The sequence below is a fragment of the Ursus arctos genome, unplaced genomic scaffold (genome assembly GCF_023065955.2).
Source record: "Ursus arctos isolate Adak ecotype North America unplaced genomic scaffold, UrsArc2.0 scaffold_28, whole genome shotgun sequence".
NCBI lineage: Eukaryota > Metazoa > Chordata > Mammalia > Carnivora > Ursidae > Ursus > Ursus arctos.
The window spans coordinates 35,025,899-35,046,664 of record NW_026622963.1 but is presented as its reverse complement, the minus strand read 5'-3'; the positions used below and the strand labels follow the sequence as shown (position 1 = coordinate 35,046,664).

Genomic DNA, 20,766 nt, shown 5'->3' with positions numbered 1-20,766 from the left:
GGAGAACTCTCTTTTGTAAAGGATCCTATTTCCAAAGGCTTCTTGTCTTTGGCAACCCTTGCAAAGCACATTCTGAGAATTATCCAAGCTTGAGTAAGTCTCAGAATACTGAAATTACAATAATTAAGATAAAAACAATATCAAACTGCAAGTAAGCATAGGGAAGTCCAACAAAGCTCTGACTTCGCCATTTTTTAAAATATCAGATTCCTTCCAGAGAAACGTGCTAATAAGCTCGGTCCATGTGTGCTGGGGCAGGAGGCCTGAGGCACAGGCACCGGACCTGCCTCGGGTTTGGGACTGAGGGCCAGCAGGTGGCTGGGCGAGTGTCCCCTGTGTGGCGCCCCTGGGGACCTGTGCGGGAGCAGTGGGGCCGGGGCAGCAGAGCCTGCATGCAGAGCACGCATGTTCATGCCCAGGAGCTGGGTTCAGGTTGGCATCTCGAGGTCGGGGAAGGCAGGACACGGGACAGACCCATGGGCAACCTGACAGTGGCCACACACGGAGGAAGGTCCCAGACCCCTCCCAGCGGAGGCCCCTCAGGACTGAGTCTATGAGGATGGAGTTAAGAAGAATCTGGAAGTAGGAGGGGTTTTGATAAATAACTTTTCTTTAGAAACAAAGGAAGGTCGATGCATCCTGTTCTGTGGAAACTCAGGATTGCCACGGCAAGCTTGAGGCTTCTGAGGTTAGTGGGGATACTGTGGACAGTCTGAGAAATGAGCAGACTGCCTTGTGTTGACCCCTTCCCCGTCCTGCATTCACCTCAAAGCAAGGAGGAAAGATCCCCACATGAGACTTCAGTTCCTGAGGGGAATATTATTATCCGAAATCTTGTTAAAAACTTTAAACCACCCCTGCCCCCCGCCAGGCAGGGACAGCTGTGTTCAGATATTACGTTTTGTGTCCTCATGAGTGACACTGATACGTCATAAATAGTTCTTTATTATGAGTTTATATAGTACTTGATACATAAAATATATTTCATTTAAAATATTTAAAATATTTCCTGGCTATAAGCAGCTTATTCTGATTCTTGCTAAAATCGTGTTCACATTCCAACCCTTGGCTGTGAGGAGACCACGAATCCACACGAACAGGGAGACACGGTCAGTAGTTGAATGCTGCTGCGACTTCTTTTCGGAATAAGGGAATGATTCTAGGTAATCCTTGGTGAAAAATAAATACTATTCTCTTACACCAGTAACACTGTGGGTTCTTAGATCCCAACTGCACTTTGGTGTGTGGAAGTCACCACCCCTTGACTTCCTGCCCTGAATTTAAGAGCCACGGCATTCCAGAAAAGCTGCCAACATCTCGCAAAGCCCTGCTCAGCTCTCAGGCTGTCACCTGGCTGATGGACCTGCTCACAGGCTTCTCGAGCAGGGGTGCTGGGCCTGCGTCACCTCATTCAAGTGCGGGGAGCCCGTGGCAGGGCAGAGCGCTCAGCGGTCCCACTCACCGCCCGGGCCCGGCTCCTCGCTGTCCTCCTCCTCCGAGTCCGCGGACACTCTCTTGATCCTTTGGAGTGCCGCCTTGATGCTTCTCTCCAGGTCGCTGGTCGGCTTGTTGCTGGGGCTCAGGCCGACGCCAGAGTGAACTTTCTTCAGCGTGACCCCCCGCCTTATGGCAGCCAGAAGCTGCTCGTTGAAGGAGGTGTGGGGAGGGCTTGGAGCGGCCAAGTCCACCCTCTGCAGGGGGCTGTTGCCACTCCTTAGGGAGGCCAGCACTTCATCCATAGATCCTGAAAGAAGCAAACAGAGCAGGTACGATCAGGAAACCGTGCTCTCCCCCAAGATGCCAGGGTGTTTGGGTCCTGCTTACGTGATTGGTCACACACGGCTTAATAACAGGATCTCAGATGCTTTGATTCGCACTAGAAAGGTCAACCCCAGGCTCCCTGTGTGAGCGCAGGGTAAGCACTCCTGTTTCCCCCGACCACTCCCCGTCCACGACATCCTCGAAGCCACGGCAGCTCTGAGGCACGGTCATGCGCACCTGTCCTCACAACGGCTGTTTTTCAAGACACAGGTTATCTTTGTGTGTGATCCTGAAGCCTGGGAGATCCTGACCCAGTGTGTGTGACGGGGGTGCCCGGATCACGAAATTGTATCTCCTCCATTTTGCCTCCCACTCTAAGAAAATCTTGTTCTACCGTGTCCCTGCCGTCTTTCTCTAACTTCACTCTGGGGTGTGTCAGTGGTGACTCGTTCTGTGACGGTGACAGGAGGAGGTTTGCACACAGGAAGAGGCTGAAAGGAGACTCATCGGAGACAGTGAACCTGGAGGAGGCGGTGCAGTTTGGAACAGTTCCGTTTACAGGTTGCCTACTGCCGCCCCCTTGCCCGTTCCAGCTGGAGGGGCTCAGGCGTAGTCTTTGTAACAAAGGTACACAGAATTCTTCTGGGATTTATCTAACACACACGCACACACACACACACACACCCGCCCAAAGCAGCAGGCTCTGAGGCTGGGCAGACGGGATATAAGCCAGTCTCCTCAACAGTCAACGTATCAGCCATAAGTAGAACTACAAGTCAGAGCGACAGCCCTCGCTCAACAAAGAACATTCATGTGTATTCAGTGTACTGTACGTGCAAAGGCAAAATGGGGTCTGCTGGGTTTTCTTTGACCACTTCATTTTAGAAAGATCTCCCAAAATACGGTTTCTCAGTCCACCAGTCTGTAAGAACCTTCTGAATTCAAATGTTCCTCTACAATAATTCCCACCAATATTCAGCTTAAGTTGCAATAATTAAATTCTGTAAATGACTCAAGAGGCGCCAGCAGCTTAATTCAAAGCAACACTGAGAAAAATTCCAGTGGCAGAAATCAAACGCACACTCAAGTCTTAAGAACGTGAAACGGGATCCTTTAACAGCGACCCCAGGTCATGGGACCGTTAACCGTGTAGAGATCGTTTCTTCAAGATGAGTTAGCGTTTAGCCAACTCAGATTCGGGCTGTGCTAACTTTGCAGTGAGAGCGATAACTTAAGGCAGCAAATGCTGGAGAATTTTAGGACCGTAGAGAATTCTGCAAAAGATCTGGTTTGAGGGCGATTGCTCCAGCCAGCCGCGCAAGAACTGAGCGGGGACAGGACCCCAGCCATTACCTGGGCCTCCGAAACCGGCTGAGGCATAACACGCTCTTCCAGCCGATGACTCGGGCGATTCGCACACCAGCGGGAGTGGCCCATCGGCGGTTACCGAAGTCTGAGAGTGTGAGTTCTGGCCATTCGTGGACTGAGAATAAGCAAAGGGCCGAGCAGGGAGGGGCAGTGGCGGCGGCGGCGGGGGTGGCGGCGGTGACAGTTCCGCGCTGGATCTGCAGTGTGTTTGGTCACCAACCAGAACGGAGCTCTGGACAGCATTTCCAGAGCCCTGCGGCTCCTCAGGGGTCTGCGTGTTACTGACTTCAGAGAAGGGCGCGGAGGACGGATGGCTCTCGGCGGCCGTTGGGGAGGTCTGTGGAGAAGACGCATCTGGCAGGCGAGGAGCTGCAGGTGCTGAGCGAGGGGTCTTTAGTGCAGACCCACCGGGACATCTCTGAAAAGGAAATGGTGCCTGAGAAACTTGCCGCCACGCACACGGTCAGGATGCTGAAACGGGCGGGCAGTACGTAAACGCTGACGGGCCTCTGCCTGGGGGGGTTCTCATTTGTCCTTCTCACTCTGGACAGCCGCCCTTGCTACTAAATCTGTAACTAAGGAATAAGTATTCCTTTGATATATAATACTTTCTCTGTAATAAAGTAAATATATGACAGTATACACATAGATGAAAACGTAATAGTTTTAGTATAAAAAGTAAGACTTGAAATAATAGGAAGTTAGCTGAGAAAATGATGGTGAATCTATTTAAAATATTAGGCAGCGACAAAAAACCAAACAGGACACAAAGTCAGTGAAACATTCTAAAAAAATAGGTGAAACAGTGTTAAATTTATAACCATGTAAAACACAGCAGTATGAAAAATTCCCCCAGAGTGGACCTCAGAGTGACAGGTGTAACATGTCTCTCCTCTAATTTTTAAGTTTAGAGTAAATTTTATAATTTAAAAATGTAAATTTATTTTATTTTTATTTGAGAGATTTAGAGAGAGCACAGCAGGGGAGGGGCAGAGGGAGAAGAAGTTTCCCCATTGAGCAGGGAGCCCAATGCGGGGCTCAATCCCAAAACCCTGAGATCATGACCTGAGCCAAAGGCAGACACTTAATAGACTGAGCCACCCAGATCCTTCTAAAAATGTAAATTTAAAACATTCTGGTCTCTCGGGTATTACTTAGATAAATGAAAAACACAACCTCATATAAAGAAAACGAATCTTGAGTGGTGGGAGGGTGGTCCCTGATGAAGGCTCTGACCAGCCAATGAAACACAGAAAATGTAAATACTATGAAACCATTAGAATGAACTAGATCTATATATATGAACATGAACACATCTCAAAAATGTAATTTAAGTGAAAAAAACCAAACTGGCAGAGGATGTATGTAACGTAATAATGCTGATGTAAACTTAGTAATATACCAAAAGTACAATCCATGATAAAGAGCACAGGCATACCTCATCTTATTGCACTTTGCTTTATTTCGCTTTGCAAATACGACATTTTTTATAAATTGAAGGTTGTGGCAACCCTGTGTCAGACAAGTCTGTTGGGGCCATTTTTCCAACAGGATTTGCTCATTTCGTGTCTCTGTGTCACATTTTGGCAAATCTTGCAATATTTCAGATGTTTTCATCATTACGTGTGTTACGGTGATCTGTGATCGGTGATCTGTGATGTTACTGTTATAGTTGTTTTGGGCGGGGTGTCTGGGTGGCTCAGATGTTAAACATCTGCTTTGGGCTCAGGTCATGATCCCGGGGTCCTGGGATTAAGCCCTGAGTCAGGCTTCCTGCTCAGCGGGGGAGCCTGCTTCTCCCTCTGCCTGCCGCTCCCCCTGCTCGTGCTCTTTCACACACTCTCTCTCAAATAAAATCTTTAAAAACAACCGTTTTGGGGTGCCCAAACTGTGCCCGTGTAAGAGAGTCAACTTCATCATTGTCTTATTCTAGGAGACTGCCACAGCCAGCCCGCCTTCGGCACCTGCCGCCCTGACCCGCCAGCAGCCAGCGACATGCAGGCAAGACCCTCCACCAGCAGAAAGACTACAACTAGCTGAAAGCTCAGATGATCACATTTTGAGCAATGAAGTGTTTTTAAATGAAGGTATGTACGTTTTCGGTAGACATCGTGCTATTGCACACTTAACAGACTACATACAGTATAGTATAAACATTGCTTTTACATGCACTGGGACACCAAAAAATTCACTTGCCTTGCTTTACTAGGGTGGTCTGGAACCACACCTGCACGGTCTCCCTGCCACGTTTTTCTAAGTCTTTCCACAGCAAACAGGAAAGCGACAGCAGCAAGCCCCAGACCTCACCAATGCGGCTGCCAGTCACATAGTGACTATGTGACGTAGTCACATAGACAGAACTGGAGTCCCGGAAACTCCGGACCAGCCTCCAGGGGTCGTCCAACCGTCCTGATGGCAGGGAGGCCAAACCCCCTGAGACCCCCTCGGCATCCCTGTGGCTGCATGTCCCTGTGACTCTGGCCTGTTGAGTTCTGCCTTACGTTGCTGGGAAGTGTGTCTCCCCAGGGCTCACCCAAGACAAATTAAACCCTCAACCTCCTAGCAGCCCCTCAGATGTTTAAAAACAACCTGTCTGGGCTCAGCACGGGATTCACTTCCTGTCTTCTGCTGCTCCTACTTCCTTCCTGCCAACTGTGCTCAAACTGGCTTTGCCCCCTTGGAGGGTGGCACTTCTTGGCAAACACAGGATCCCCTTGGTCACCAGAGGCTGCTTCTGTTCATGCATCTCAAAAATGCACGGGCTTTTCTGGAGCTTCATCACAAGTGACTGGTGGGAGGCTGAAAGAAACTAAATTCTCAAGGTTCTTCCCCCTGCATTGAGACCCCAAGCACTCCACGTTCCTTCCTGCCAACCTCTAGAGAAGGATACACCTCCAACAACCAAAAAACCTGCACTCTAAACCAATGGGAAGTCAGTGGGCTACATTTTTTAACTCCCTGTTCCAGTCTGTTGAGAGCGTAGGTGGCCTGGTTCTGTCACCCTCCATCAGTCTGTGCCTCCCATCTCCACATTTGAAAAACTGATTCCTGATCAGCTGGTTCGAGGCTAAAGAGTCGGACTTGCACCCCCAGACCCTTCCTCCACCCTGACTGCTCCATTCACCGTGCCCTCCGGCGACAGCTGACCGACCGGTCATCCTGCACACATTTGCCTGCCTTCATCTGGTTTTCCCACGACATCCCTCCAACAAGTCTTCCCACTTCCGGACATAGGGTCTGGGATTCGTGACTTTTAGAAGCTCCCCAGCTGATCCTGATACGCTGCCCAGGCAGGAGAAGGCCTGTTGTGGCTCCGGAGTTAGAGACAAGTGACTGCACATAAGCCTGAGCTAAGCTGTGTAACCGCTTGGGGCCACAGGGTTAAGAAGTAAATGAGAATGAATGTACGTGTCTAGCACCAGGCTAGTATACAGTAGGTGCTCATTAATGATCAGAGTAGTAAGCACATCAGAAAGCAAGCTGAAGTCATTGTGTCCTGGTGTGGTCTCCAGTGGCCCCTTTTCTCGTTGGCATCACAGCACACCTTCAATACTTTATTCGAGAATTTTGTCTGGGCGTGGGCGGTCTCTCCTTTTGGGGGCAGCTACAGACTTGGGTCTTTGTGAAGGCGTGCTGTAGGTGTGTGATGAAAATGGGTTTATGTTTTATATTCCACTAGTTTAACACTGTTTCTAAATAAGTAGCTATTTACTTTCTTTATAAACCTATTCACTTTCCACAGAGCCCTTAACTATATACTATGTCACTGTGCTCCCTTGACTGGAATTCTTTATTACAGGTGAGGAAAAAGCGAGCTAAAGTTGAGGCCCATCTAACTGGCTGGGCAGCACCACGGCGGACAGAGTCAGCACCACTGGGTCGGGGGGGAGAGCAGGAGCCCTGGTGTAGAGCAATATCAAAAACCACTTAATATTCTCATATTTTCGGGGCTCCTGGGGGGCTCAGTTGGTCAGTTGGTTGAAGCGTCTGCCTTCGGCTCAGGTCACAATCTCGGGGTCCTGGGCTCAAGCCCCACATTGGGCTCCCTGCTCAACGGGGAGCCTGCTTCTCGCTCTCCCTCTGCCCCTCTCCCCAGTCGTTCGTGTGCGCTCACTCTCTCTCTCAAATAAATAAAATCTTTTAAAAAATATTCTAATATTTTTGTTTTTTATTTCTACACTAAAAATAATGGCGTTTGGGGAAGATTTTGTGTTCCCAATGATCTGTTCATGATACTTGACACTTGGCTCCCAGCACGGGTGATCTTCATTTATGTCTCCAGAGAATGCAGGTGAGGTGACTATTTCTAGAACTTACCTCTTTAAATGCTCTCAACCGCTGGAGTGTTTTTTTGCGCTCCTGGTCTATCCATTCTTTTTTCTTTTGCTCTTCTTCTTTCATCTTGTCTCTTTTCTATATTTAAAGAAACGTATGTTTGTACATTTCTCAAAGTAGAAGTCTTGAGGAAGAACGGGTCGGTGACCCGATGCTGGCACCTCCCCCAGCCCGCCTCCCGCGCCCCCTCCCCAAGCCGCAGGGCGGGACTGCAGGCTCCCCAGGATCACGCCAGCCGCCTGTCTGGGCAGGAGCTCCACTCTCCAAGGATTTAAGGCAGTGTGTCACATGATGCAAACCGAAGGCATTTTCTCTTCAACCACTTACCACCTGGATACTGTGATGCTGATGAAAACGTTTCACACTTTCTTCAGCCAGCTGCAGTCGGAGCCGATGATTCTGTCTGCATTGATCCTGGGAGGACAACACAAGTCACCTGCACAGTTGTCAGTGTCACCGCGGGCTCTAGCGGAGAAGCTCAGCAGAAGGCGGTGCTGTGTTTGTGCTGTTGTGTGAGGCATTCATTCTCAGGAGTTCCTGGCGTGGCTCCGTGGTCCTGCCTCCCCTCGGGCATAGGGCCTGTGCTGACGGGCTACTTACGGGGATCGACCCAGTGGTAAGGACCACGGCTGATTCCGTGCCGTGAAAGATGGAAAAGGAAACCCCCAGGTGGAAATGAGGGAACACAGGCAGTCCCCACGCTGAAATGGCATGTGTCCTAAGGATCTGTTTCCATGTACTTGTTTTAAACACATCTCCCCACAATATTACAATAGTAATTACATTTCCAAACATACCTATATGATCATATCCAACCCACAAATACCTGGAAAATTGTATTAAAAACTGTATTTTAACTGTGCATAACCATTCTTAGTATATTACCTTTCATGTAATCATGGAGTTTTTAAAAATTAAGAAAAAAATCACTCACCAAACATAAGGATTGAAATGAACTGAATATTCTAAGATTAAAAAAAAATTTTTTAAAGTCATTTCTACACCCAGCGTGGGCCTCAAACTCACAACCCCAAGATCAAGAGTTGCAAGCTCCTCTGACTGAGCCAGCCCACGCCCTGTTATTTCTAATATTCTATAATCAATAATTTATGATAAAATAAATTTTAGAATGTACTATACCTGATAAGTTTCTACCTACCATGATTTTTAGAATACCTGTGTATGTAACAGGCATTTGACAAACAGTTGTTGAATGGATCAATCAAAATCTAGAGATTATGGTAAATGGTTAGATCCCAAAAGAAACAGAATCCTTTTTTAAAAAATGTAAATATATTTTATTTGTAGCCACTGATAGCTATGTAAACAGACAAAAAATTAATCACTGTATTGGTAGAAAGCCTTCCTTTCAAAACCTCTAATTTTCCATAGGAGGAGTCCCTGGAAGGAGAAGGAAAAGACAGCAGCCTGCCCGGCACACCTACCTGTCTGTTCCTGAGACAGGCTCTCCGGGCGCAGATCCTGCCCCGCTGGGACTCCAGGCGCTGGCACTGCCGGCTCAGCCTTCTCACCTCCACGCTCCGGTCCCCCGGCAGCCCCGTCACACCATCCAGGGCTCCCAGCTCCTCTGGACTTTCACACGGGTCGTAATAGACAACTTCCTCCTCTTTATCTAGAAACATATTGAGGACGTTTTTTAAAACATGGTTGGATAGAAAAAAAAAAACACAAAAATACTTTAAGTGTAAGAAAGTAAAGATGTCTTGTAACCCTACCACCCAGGAAGAGCTGCTATCAACGTGTGTACACGTACACAGCTACGCACACACACACACACACACACACGGCTACACACATATACACATACAGTTACACACATGTACACAGCTACACACATACACACACAGCTACACAGCCACACAGCTACACACATATACACACACAGCTACACACATGTACACACACAGCTACACACACGTACACACAGCTACACACACGTACACACAGCCACACATATCAACAACACAGTGCCAAGAGGACATTTTTCATGTGATGGAAGCAGAATTTTAATGGCAACACAGTATTCTCTAATTTGAGCAGTCTGTATTGTTAGAATATTCCAGGGTCCCATTATTACCAGTTTCATGGTGACGAACATCTGAACATAAAATCTCTCTGTACATGTTTATTACTTCTTTAGACGATGAATAGTCAGGGCTCTTGATAGCGTTCAGTGGCCCTCCAGAAAGGCAACTACATTCTACCCGTGGTGTGGCATTAAGGTGCTCTAAAGATATTTAATCTTGATTACATATGTATTGTTAAAAAATACATGCTACTTGTAACAAATCCCAGCCCTACAGAACTAAGTAAAATAGAAAGTGAAATTTTCTCCTTCCTTTCCCAAACCTTTGAAATCCCATTCCTGGAGGAAAACATGAACAATTTGGCATGCCTCTTTCCAGATTAACTTTTTAAATAGGATTTTCCCCTAAATATGTAACATGCTTATAACCTGAAATTACCGTAAAGTTTTTTGAATACCGAGGATTAAATTAGATATTTAGATTCAGTATGTAGAAAATCATTATGCTTGGGGAACTTGGGGGGGGGGGAGCCTTAAGTTAAAGGAGAGACATACCATGTTCTTGGATGGGAAGATTCAAAATTGCGAAGATGATAATTCTCCCCTAATTAATCTCTAATTTTAAGCACAATCCCAAGAAAAATTCCAGGAAGATTTTGTTTTTGGTTTTGTTTTTGGTTTAGAACTTGGGAAAATGATTCTAAAGTTCTTCTGGAAGATTAAAGGAGTGAGAAGAGTCAGAAAACCTGTGGAAAAGCAGAGCACTGAGGGAGGTGCTTGCCGTACCAGACACTAAGATGTACATCCAAGCACAGTAACGGGAACGTGTGGGACCAGCCCCAGGAGCCACTCACAAACTAGAGAAAGAATGATGCATAATTAGACGAAAATAAATGTGATAATTCTGGACATGAGACAGGAAGCCAGTCAAAGCACTTGGGGAAAACGTTTTCAAAATCAGTGACTGGAACTACCTCACAATTTGGGGGGGAGGTTAGATTCCTACCTCACATCAAAATTAACCTGGATTAAAGAGCTGAATGTTGTTTTTTTAAGTCACAAACATACTAAAAGAAAACATCGGTAAAATATTGATACAGTTTGGGGAGGAGGAGCACTTTTGCCAGGTGTCACCACAAACGCAGGAACACGTCACTGAAAGCAGACGGGACTTCCTAAACATGAAGTATTTCTGCAAGGCAAGAAAAAGCGAATGGCGGGGAGAAATTCTTTGCAACACAGGACAGATAATAGAGTAACAGCCTTAGTATGGAAAGGGAACGTTCCAAAGAAAAATGGGCAAAGACCAAGGATAGACAGTTAATAAAAGAAATACAGACGGCCAGTCGACACGCAGAATCGTGCCCGCCAAGCTTGTAATTAAATAACATGAAAAGTACAGGATGCCGTTGTCTTCAATCAAGTAGGCAAGAACGTAAAAGAATGGTGTCAGTGCGGGGCAACAGCTATTTTCATCGTTGGCCGTGTCTTTTTGCACCACCTCAATCTAGAAGGCCGTTATGCAGCACGGAATTTGGGAATCAGAAGATAACAGAGGCGAGGAAATATGTGCATCGGGTGATGATTGTAGTGCTAGCAGGTGTGTGTCAGCATGCAAAGTCTGCACTGTCCTTGACCCAACGATCCCGCCTCTGGAAACTTATTCCAAGGAAACAATCTGGGGCACCTGAGTGGCTCAGTCGGTTAAGCATCTGCCTTCCGCTCAGGTCATGATCCCAGGGTCCTGGGATCGAGTCCCACAACGGGCTCCCTGCTCAGCGGGGAGTCTGCCTCTCCCTCTCCCTCTGCCTGTTGCTCCCCCTGCTTGTGTCTCTCTCTCAAATAAATTAATTAAAAAAAAATGAATCTCTCCTACACACAAGGACAGGTAAAGGAAGGTTCTTCGCCACACTGCCATTTGCAATAGTGAAAGACTGGAAATCACTTTAAGTCCATATAATCAAATACTGTGCAGCCATTAAAATGTCTGATGTTTTTCTTACTGAAATGGAAAGGCGGTTATCATGCACTAAATGAGAAGAGTTTACTAAACAGGATATACAGTTTTCGTTTAAAAATCGGTATTTACTTGTGTACATCAGAATACAGACAAGGCTCCCCAGCGCGCTATCCTCACTCCCTATCTGTAGGTGATGGACCTGGGAGATAACGGTTTTCCTTTCTTTGTTTTGCTGCCTGTTTAACTGCGAATATACCACAGCAATAACAAAAATGCTAAAAGAAAATTTTAGGAAATTTCAGTAGATGTTTTAGTCAATTTATAGGAAGTAATAACACGGCCTCTATCTCCTTGGAGGTGTGATTTAAACATTTTAATGTTTACATTTAAATATAAATCTTACCTTTGATAAGCCTTTTGATTGAGTCCAACTGTGTTATAAGCAGTATTTCTTCATATTTTAGTATCTCGAATTTAACCTCATACAGCTCTAATTGGACTTCATAATATTGTATTTCTAATTCATCTACAACATCTATATTTTTTTCTTGTTCTGGAAGATCTTCCATCTTGTTTTCATGAAAAAAGTAAGAGCAAGTAAAAATAATCAGTACATTGAAAGCTAATGTTAGATGCATTTGAACAATTTTCTATTCTCTGCTTAGGACCAAACAGAAAACAGAAGAGAAACATTTTTCCATTTCAAGTAACAAAACAAAAATGCCTTATTCAATGTTTGTTAACAAATAATCTTTGAAACATACAAAAACATTTAAGTTTAGAGAAAGATCAATGGCAGTGAGGCATTTGCAGTGTTTCCTGCTTCAAACTCTTAACATTACAGGGAGAAATTTAAGTGGCTGTGATCCTAGGATGAAGGACATTTGTATTACTCTCGGGTTGTGCTGAAACACTGCTTGATTGATTTAAGTGTATTACCCACTTCAGTACTGAGCTCAGCGTTATTACCAGAAGCATCTTACACTAGAATATTTCAAAAGCATCTTGACCAAAGGGAAGCTGTGTGGCCAACCTTCCACAGTCTAAATTCTCACTAGTCGAGGCTGTCGGAACGAGTGAAGCAAGGAAGGTCTGTTAACAGTGCTTGGAAAGAAAGGTGCCACCTAGAAGTGTAGGCTGGCTGGCTTTCTTTCCTTCCTCCTTTCTTTCCTTCCTTCCTTCCTTCCATGCATGCATGTGTGTGAGGCAGGGGGGTGACGGGGACAGAGGGAGAGGGACTCTTAAGCAGGCTCCACAACCAGTGTGGAGCCTGACGTAGGCTCGATCTCGCAACCCTGAGATCATGACCTGAGCCGAAATCAAGAGTTGGATGTTCAACGGACTGAGCCACCTAGGTGCCCTAAAAATGTGGGTTGTTTTTTTTTTTTAACCAAGTTTCACTTATCTTTGTCTTACCTTTCTCTGAATTTCAGCTCTTTTGTGATTTAAACACAACTCTCTGGCTCTCATGAGCTGCAGAGACTCTCGGGCTAACATCAACTTGAGTTTTTCTAATCTGGGAGCTGCTGTGGCCCAGGCAGCCTGGCCAAATCTCTTCTTGTCCTGTTCCATTTGTTTCTGCATTCCTGTTGGATTGTAATTAATAAAATAAAACATAATTACAACTCAATGAAAAAGGAAAAATATATCCCGAGCTAATTCTTTGTTTACTGCCTTTTACGTTACTTGCAAAACATCCTTTCTAAAAGAAAAATTGTTTTATTTTAATGATTTTTTTATTGTTGCAAAATAATACATGGACATCAGTATAAAAATTTTAGATACTTTGGGGCACCTGGCTGGCTCAGTCGGTGGAGCATGGGACTCTTGATCTAGGGGTTGTGAGTTCGAGCCCCACGTTGCGTGTAGAGATTACTTAAAAATAAAATCTTAAAAAAAATTTTAGATACTTCATTTAAAAAATAAAAATAATAAATCATGAATCTCACCTGAGGCAACATTTCTTACATTTTGGCACATATACATCCAGACTGTTTCTATGTCAAACTAGACAGTTTGCACCAAAAACAAAAAATAAATTAAAAACCCCACAGGGACGCCTGGGTGGCTCAGTCTGTTGAGCGTCTGCCTTGGGCTCAGGTCATGATCCCAGGGTCCTGGGATCGAGCCCTATGTCAGGCTCCCTGCTCAGCGGGGAGTCTGCTTCTCTCCTTCCCACTGCCCCTCTCCCTGCTTCTGCTCTCTCTCAAATAGGTGAATAAAATCTTTAGGAAAAAAAAAACCACTACAAGATCATCATTCTTCTCTGTAGCTTGTTTATTTCACTTAATGTACCATGGAACTCTCACCATTTATAAAAACAGATACAGAGAATCACACTTCAGAGCCACGTGACGTTTCACTTTATGAACGGAACTTAAACTTGTCGGTGTTGGGTTTCCTGTTTGGGGCCATCATCTACGGTGACTTACTTACTCCATCAGACAGAAGTCCTTCGCCCGCCCCACCCACCCCGGCCTGTCTGCGGCATTCTCTCACACCCCTTTCGTCTCTGCTCCAGCCCCCAGGCTTTCCTTAAGTTCCTCACACTGGCCAAGCTCCCTCCAGCCAGAGAGCTTGGTGAGAGGCATTTCCTCTGCCTGGAACCCTGTTCCCTCACTTTGATGCTCTCTCAACTCCCTCTGACCCTTCAGAGATCGAGATCGGGGCAGACGCCACTTCCCAGAGGCCTTCACTGACCTAGTGAAGGAGCCTCACGCCTCTCGGCGGCTCTCAGAGCCCCATGCTTCTCTTCTCCATGTGGCCAGCTACTACTGCCATCTTGCATGTGTTTGAAGCAATACATGAGATCTCTCCCCTCACCGGACTGCACTGTGTCGGTTATGCTTATTCTTATACTGAATCCCCAGCTCCCAGGAGACACAGTGCCTTGTGTTCAAGAGGCACTCAAATAGTTGTTGATTAATGAAAATGACACACATCTTAATACAGAATTTTAAATTGTTACCTGCTAATGCTTTTACTGTTTCTTTAAAATAATTCACTGTAATGTCCTGAATAGAGACTACAGCTTCTTCAGCCTGTCTGGTCCATTGTTTGGCTTCCTTCTGCAAGGCAACTATCCTCTTAGGACCCAAATCATCCTCATCCAAGGATTTCTACAAAAGGGAAAATTGTATTAGTAAGAGAAAATAGTAATGCAAGAGCCACAGGAAACTGGGTACACGGATTATTTCAACTACTTTTATTACTACTACTTAGTTAATTACATTTCATTCATTCAGCAATTCCTTACTGAGTATGAATGAAGCTCTAAGCTAGGCACCACCTGGAAGACAAAGAGATACTCTGGGGCATGAAGAAAAATAAAAACTTACTTTCACCCTGCATTACTAGAATAACATTTTCTAGACAGGAATGCTCTCAAGTTATGTTTCTCTATTAATGTACAATTGTGTAGGGGCTTCAGGCTGCCTCAGTCAGTGGAGCGTGCGACTCTTGATCTTGGGTTGTGAGTTCAAGCCCCACATTGGGTATAGAGATTACATAAAAAATTTTTAAAAAAATTTTTAACCCCGCAATTGTTTAAATGACACCTCTGTTGTTAAACATTCAGCACAGGGCCTGGTACACAACATTCAAGTGTTAGCTGTTGCTACGGTTTCTTTTAGGGATATGGCAGGAAGCTTTTTCAATACAATAACTCTTCTCTGAAGGGCAAAAATAATACAATAACCTAAAAGATAGTAAAATCTATTCATAATTACAACATATACTAGTAGTCATTCGGCATCCAATTCTACAAAGCCATTAATATAAGAAATACAGGTTAGCCATCAGGGAAATGTAAATCAAAACCATAGGAAATGACTTTACATCCACTAGGATGGCTAAAACCAAAAAGACAATAACAAGTGTTGACAATAATATAGACAAACTGGAACCCTCATTTACTGCGGGTAGGAATGCAAAATGGTATGTTTGCACTGGAAAACAGTCTGACAGTTCTTTGGAAAGGCTAAATATAGTTACCATATGACCCAGCAGTTCCACTGCTAGGTATATATCCAAGAGAAATGAAAACATATGTCCACATAGACACTTGTACACAGATGTTGACAGCAGCACTGTTCCTAATATCAAAAAGTGGAAACAAACTAAAAGTCCATCAAACAACCCAAATGTCCATCAGCTGCTAAGTGGAGAAGTAAAATGTGCTATATCCACGTAGTGAATACTATAGGGCCATAGGAGGAAAGGAACTTCTGGTACATCAACATGGATGGACCTTGGAAACATTACGCAACAAGAAAAGAGCCAGACACAAAGGACCACATCTTGTATGGTCCCATACAAGATGAAATGCCTAGAAGCAGAAAGTAGACTGGTGGTTGCCTAGGGTCAGAGGTGGGGGGGGAACAGAGAGTGACTGCTAATGGGCATGGGTTTCTTTTGGGGGTGATGAAAATGTTCTGGAGCTAGACAGTGGTGATAGTTGCTCAAATGAATATACTAAAAACCACTGAATGGTACCTTAAACAGGTGAATGGTATAGTCTGTGAATTATATCTCCGTGAAGCTGTTAAAGAAAAAAATATATACAGGAAGAAAAGACTATCCAAATAATAAACTTTCAGAATAATGAGCAGAACAACTTTCTCTGGAAATTCGAGTGGCATGAGTTTTATCTAAACGGAATGCCATTTCTACAGTATGACAGCTTAGCAGGGGCTGTGAGTACGTGTGTGGAAGGCTGGCCCGGAGCGGGGGGCAGAGATCAAGAGATCTCTCTGATGTCTTCTGACTCGAGCTAGTTGAGACCCAGGGAAAGCTATTTAACCCCTCTGGCTCTAGGTTCCTTTGCAACACTGACAAGAATGCCTGTTCTAACTAGGGTCACTGGGTTGTTCCAGAGCTCAAGGAAATAAGAACGATGGCAACAGTCGCTGAAGCGCCAATTACTGACTTATGATCCAAGGCCTGCTATTTATATTTTCATCCTGTTTCTTGGAAATCTGCATGTGTCCTTAGAGGCTGAAAGTAGGCTAAAGTAAATAAGCATTACATCAAAACCAAGTCATCAGCAAAGAACATGTTTAACCCTTAAAAATCTGCAGAAATCTTAAGGTATTCAGATGACCGATGTAAAGTGCCTTCATTTTAAAATGAGTTTTTAAAAATAAATTTATACACACACACACACACACACACACACACACACCCATATATACACTACCATCTAACATAAGGGTGAACCCAAGGTGCAAACACAGACCGAATCTTAAATGGGACTAAAGAAATATGTGACAAATAGTAAATTTGATAAAATAAAAAATGTAAAGAAAACATACCAAAATACCAAGCTTACATAAAGTTGCAACTTCTCTCATATCCCTAAATGGCTTCAGTAAATACTGGAAGAACATAGTTGCCCCAGTAACTAATTCCTGGTATGCTTCGTCTTCCTCTCGATAAGCGTTCATTAGTGCTACCATCGTGTGGGCTTTATCATGCCCCTGAAGAACCTAGACGACAGAATGTAAACAGAGCTCAAGTAAGGCCAGTGTTTATCAGCTCATACCAAACAAACCAAAGTAAAGACACTTTAATGCCCTAAACTTTAAAATTAAAAATACTGATTAAATATGAAAATGCTATTGTCCTCCAACCAAAAGGCCCAATAAAACAAGAATGGTCAAATTAAATCATGGTATATCCATGGTAGACTGTTATTGCTGTAATCATTCAATGGTGTGACAGGCCTAACAAACTCCTTTTATAAAGCCATTTTAATTTAAAAAGCTCATTTTTTATGCAGCTTAAGGAGATGTAATTAAGATTTTGAAACGTGGCTGAATTCTTCTCCCACACCCCCCTTCCTCAAAAGAAGGCACAGAAAAACCATCCAGATTAAGAACGGCCTATAATGAGAACGAGCAAGCAAGAGGACATGTCCAGGGAGTTAGAGCACTAAATCTTGGCCACCCGTAGTAAATTGTGGATACACATGCCGTATTTTTTCTCCCAACCCCTTCTGTGAACTTGCGTTCCCCCTCTCCTTAAATTCTATAAATTTATCACTCAAAGAATAAATTGTTCGGCTTCTCAAATGACCTCTTTTGAGCTTAAAATTACACTCCTGTCGCTATTCCAAATCGATAAATAAAGCTCACTCCTCGTCGGCTTTCCATCTGACCGACTCTGCGTAACTTTCCAAACCTTTCTCCTAGAGGCCCCTTTATCTTCTAAAGCAGAGGTCTCCATTGTTCCTGTCCCCCCATTCGCAGAAGCGGGAAGTGTTTACATCCAGTCCGTGTTGTTGTTTCCCACATGTACTACGGCTGTTTCCGGTTCTGCTTTCGTTATTCTCTAGCAAATCCTGTTAGGACAGCCGGCTCTGCCAGCGTCTTCAGAGAAAGTGGTCGGAGGCTGGCTCCAGACGGCGAATGCACGCTGACCCGCCTGGGCACGCCCTCCCACCGACCCCCCCCCCCCCCCCGCTCCCCTCCAGGTGACAGGCACCTGCACACCTGTGCACCTGCGCGCGCCCTGTCCACGCCCACCGTCACCTGGCCCGCCGGCAGCCCGGCTCTAGCGGACGCTACACACGCACACTCACCCACAGCGCCCGCACCCCTGCGGCGGCCCGGGCAGACCGGGCGGGAGAGGGCCGGCGCGTACCTGGTGCAGCCGCGCGTCCGCCGCGGTCCACTGCGCGCGCAGGGCCCGCTCCCGGAAGTCGCGCAAGCTCTCGCAGTCGGGCGCGCCGCCGTCGGCCGGGAAGAGCGCGTCGCGCACCGCCGCGCCGCCGCAGCCGCTCGCTGCCTCGCCCAGGTAGCGCTCCAGGCGCCAGCACAGCTCCTGCAGCGCCGCGTCCCCGGGGCCCGCGCGCGCCGGCCACACCAGCGCCCACAGCCCGAGCCCCAGGCCCCAGGCCCCGCCGGCGCTCGCGTCCAGCTCCGGCGGCAGCGGCGGGAAGCAGCGTTCCAGCGGCGGCCACAGCGCCGCCAGCTGCCGGTGAGCGCCGCGGAGCCCGGCGGCCGAGAGCAGGCCCGCCCAGCTCGGGGGTGACGCGGCCGGCTCGGACTCGGACTCTGGCTCGGGCCGGCTCCCCTCGCGCCGCCGCCGCTGCGCCGTGCGGTCGTGACAGGTCACCGCGAACTTGCCCTCCGTGTCGTTCCAGGCCACAAGGAAGCGCAACTGGTGTTGCTTGGGCTCGGCGAAGAGGTCCTCGCGGACCGGCACCCAGCCCTCCAAGCTGTCGGGCTGCTCGTCCTCCATGGCCGGCGGCTCAGCGGCCCGCGGACCCGGCTCGCGCGCGCCCGGCCTCCCCGCACCCGCAGTGGCCGGCCTCGGATCGCGGCATTCTCGCCAGACTGCGCTCGCGTCAGCGCCCGTCGGGCTCACCCCCGCGGCGCCTCTGATTGGCTGTCCGCGCGTGGGGGGTTCTCGGCAGCCAATGAGAAGGTCAGAAGGCTGTCGGCGTCTGGGCCCTGGGAAGTGGTCCCTGTCGCAACCGTGTCCCGGAGCCCGAGAACTTGCACCCTTGCCTCACCATTTCCACCTTTGTACCTACTGACGTAGGAAAAGTGTTCGTTACATGAAAGAGTTATCGTCTTAGCCTCCTGCGCTAAACTGCGAACCTCTCGAGGACGGGGACCGGCTGATTCGGTCCTTGCTCAGCAGGGCGCCAGTGAATACCGGAGGGTTCCTGCGCCCGGGGACGGTGCAAAGTTTCTGGAGACCAAACGATAAATCAAACGTAGGAGTTATTGGCTGAGTGCCTCTAAGCGGGTTAAATATGTGGGTAAAAGTCACACATTTATTGTTACTGATCCCACAAGCTTTCATGGAGTGTCTGCTGTGTGCAGGTTTGGGGGCGGGGCGGTGCAAGAGGGGCGGACACAAAACCTGTGTCGCTGTCTGCAAAGCATCCCAGCTCCTAGACCGAATGTTTACATTCAGTGTGTTCCTACTCTTCATGTTACAGCCAAGGAGACGGAGACCTGCAAAGAACCTTGTCCTAACACACACGCAGGCTAAGAAGACCACCTGGATCCCCAAGACCTGTTGAAGGAGATGGGGAAATCTAATTTGAACTTGGGCATGGGATGTGACTTGAAGGGAATAAGACAGCCCTAGTCTGTGTCCGGGAAAAGCACAGCGTGCACCGAGAAACAAGTGCAGGTCAGCTTCCTTCCTGAGCGCACTGGGAGGGGTGGGGAAGGGGGTTCGGGAAAAGGAGGAGGGGGGAGATACCCCAGAAGCCGAGAGAAAGAGCCCTTCTCCGAGACTAGGCTCCTGGGATTAGATTCAGGAACCAGTGAAAGAGCTTTTAAAGGTTTGCAGCTGGGGTTGCTGTTATGCCCCAGGGAAAACAACAAAAAACCAGGGCCAGCCTGGAGCAATGGTTAGGGCATCTGTCCCCCTGAAGATGATCCCAGGGTATCTAGAAACCTCCATGGAATGTAGCTTTAAGGTCTAAAGTTGCTTGTCTGAGCTCTCCAGCTCCCCCCATCCCCTTTAATGCCTGTGTGGGGCTATGGGGCCTTCGACTCAGAACAGCTGCTCTTGGCAGTCCTCTTGGTGAGAACCTGTTAGTTGAAGGGATTTATTTTTTCTGAAACAATTTTTTAATATATTATCGTAGCTAATATGATTTAGTTGTAATTCTTTAAGTCTGTTTTACTATCTTTTTTGTGTATTCTTTACAGTATGTCTTTTTACTTTATTTGTTTTATACTATTTTATCATTTTTGGTAGTCTTCCTAATTTATTTGCTTTATCAAAATGACACTAGCAGGGGCGCCTAGGTGGCTCAGTCAGTTAAGGGTCTGCCTTCAGCTCAGGTCATGATCCCAGGGTCATTGGCCGGGGGGGGGGGGGTGTCCCTGCTCAGTGGGGAGTTTGCTTCTCCCTCAGCGCCTCCCCTGCTTGTGCTCTCTCTCTCTGACAAATAAATAACTAAAAACTTTTTTTAAAAAATGACACTAGCAGGCTTTCTAATTATAAAAGTAATTTCTATTTTTGTGAGGGATGGATGCTTGTACATTCTTAGAAAAAAATAAGGGCAAGTACCCACCAAACATAGTAATTGCTGCTACCAGCATACATGCCTGCTTTATATTCACTTTATGGTTCTTTTGTAATACTTGCCTTTTTCTAAACCAAATACCATATATTATTTTTCAATGAAAAATATTTTTAAAAATTAATAAAAGGTGTAAATATAATTGTTATTAAAATAGGTACCATCAAAGATATAAAGAAAAAAGTAAAATAACTTGAAAGAGTTAAACCCTGCTCTCAGTTTATATGTACTATTATATATAAT

The 20,766-nt window shown here is 46.4% G+C and overlaps 2 protein-coding genes across 6 annotated transcripts in view; one reads left to right on the top strand and one right to left on the bottom strand.

Moving 5' to 3' along the window:
- Window positions 1–925: 925 nt before the first annotated feature.
- WHAMM (WASP homolog associated with actin, golgi membranes and microtubules) lies at window positions 926–18,813 on the bottom strand. The gene is made up of 10 exons (XM_026510547.4): window positions 18,114–18,813; window positions 16,784–16,957; window positions 14,440–14,590; window positions 12,888–13,057; window positions 11,875–12,040; window positions 8,910–9,097; window positions 7,792–7,878; window positions 7,447–7,542; window positions 3,115–3,547; window positions 926–1,744 (listed from the first exon to the last, which is right to left on the bottom strand). Exons 1-10 carry the CDS (start codon window positions 18,711–18,713, stop codon window positions 1,446–1,448), a joined length of 2,364 nt encoding a protein of 787 aa, XP_026366332.2. The 5' UTR covers window positions 18,714–18,813; the 3' UTR covers window positions 926–1,445.
- FSD2 (fibronectin type III and SPRY domain containing 2) overlaps window positions 18,281–20,766 on the top strand; it is a 46,917-nt gene continuing 44,431 nt past the window's right edge. The window contains exons 1-2 of one of the 5 annotated variants that reach the window (XM_044388436.3): window positions 18,296–18,899; window positions 19,423–19,619. The gene's annotated coding sequence lies outside the window, so the exon portion shown is untranslated. Of the gene's footprint in view, window positions 19,620–20,766 lie in introns of all 5 variants that reach the window. The other 4 variants (XM_044388435.3, XM_026510548.4, XM_044388438.3 and 1 more) reach the window with 4 other exon arrangements.

Excerpts from the sequence above, each read along its gene's own strand:
- WHAMM (XM_026510547.4), bottom strand. The coding sequence starts at position 18,713 with ATGGAGGACGAGCAGCCCGACAGCTTGGAGGGCTGGGTGCCGGTCCGC. Across the intron at positions 7,543-7,791 it reads AGCATCACAGTATCCAGGTG|AAAAGAGACAAGATGAAAGA; the intron begins GTAAGTGGTTGA and ends CTTTAAATATAG. Across the intron at positions 3,548-7,446 it reads GGTTGAGAGCATTTAAAGAG|AGATGTCCCGGTGGGTCTGC; the intron begins GTAAGTTCTAGA and ends TTTCCTTTTCAG.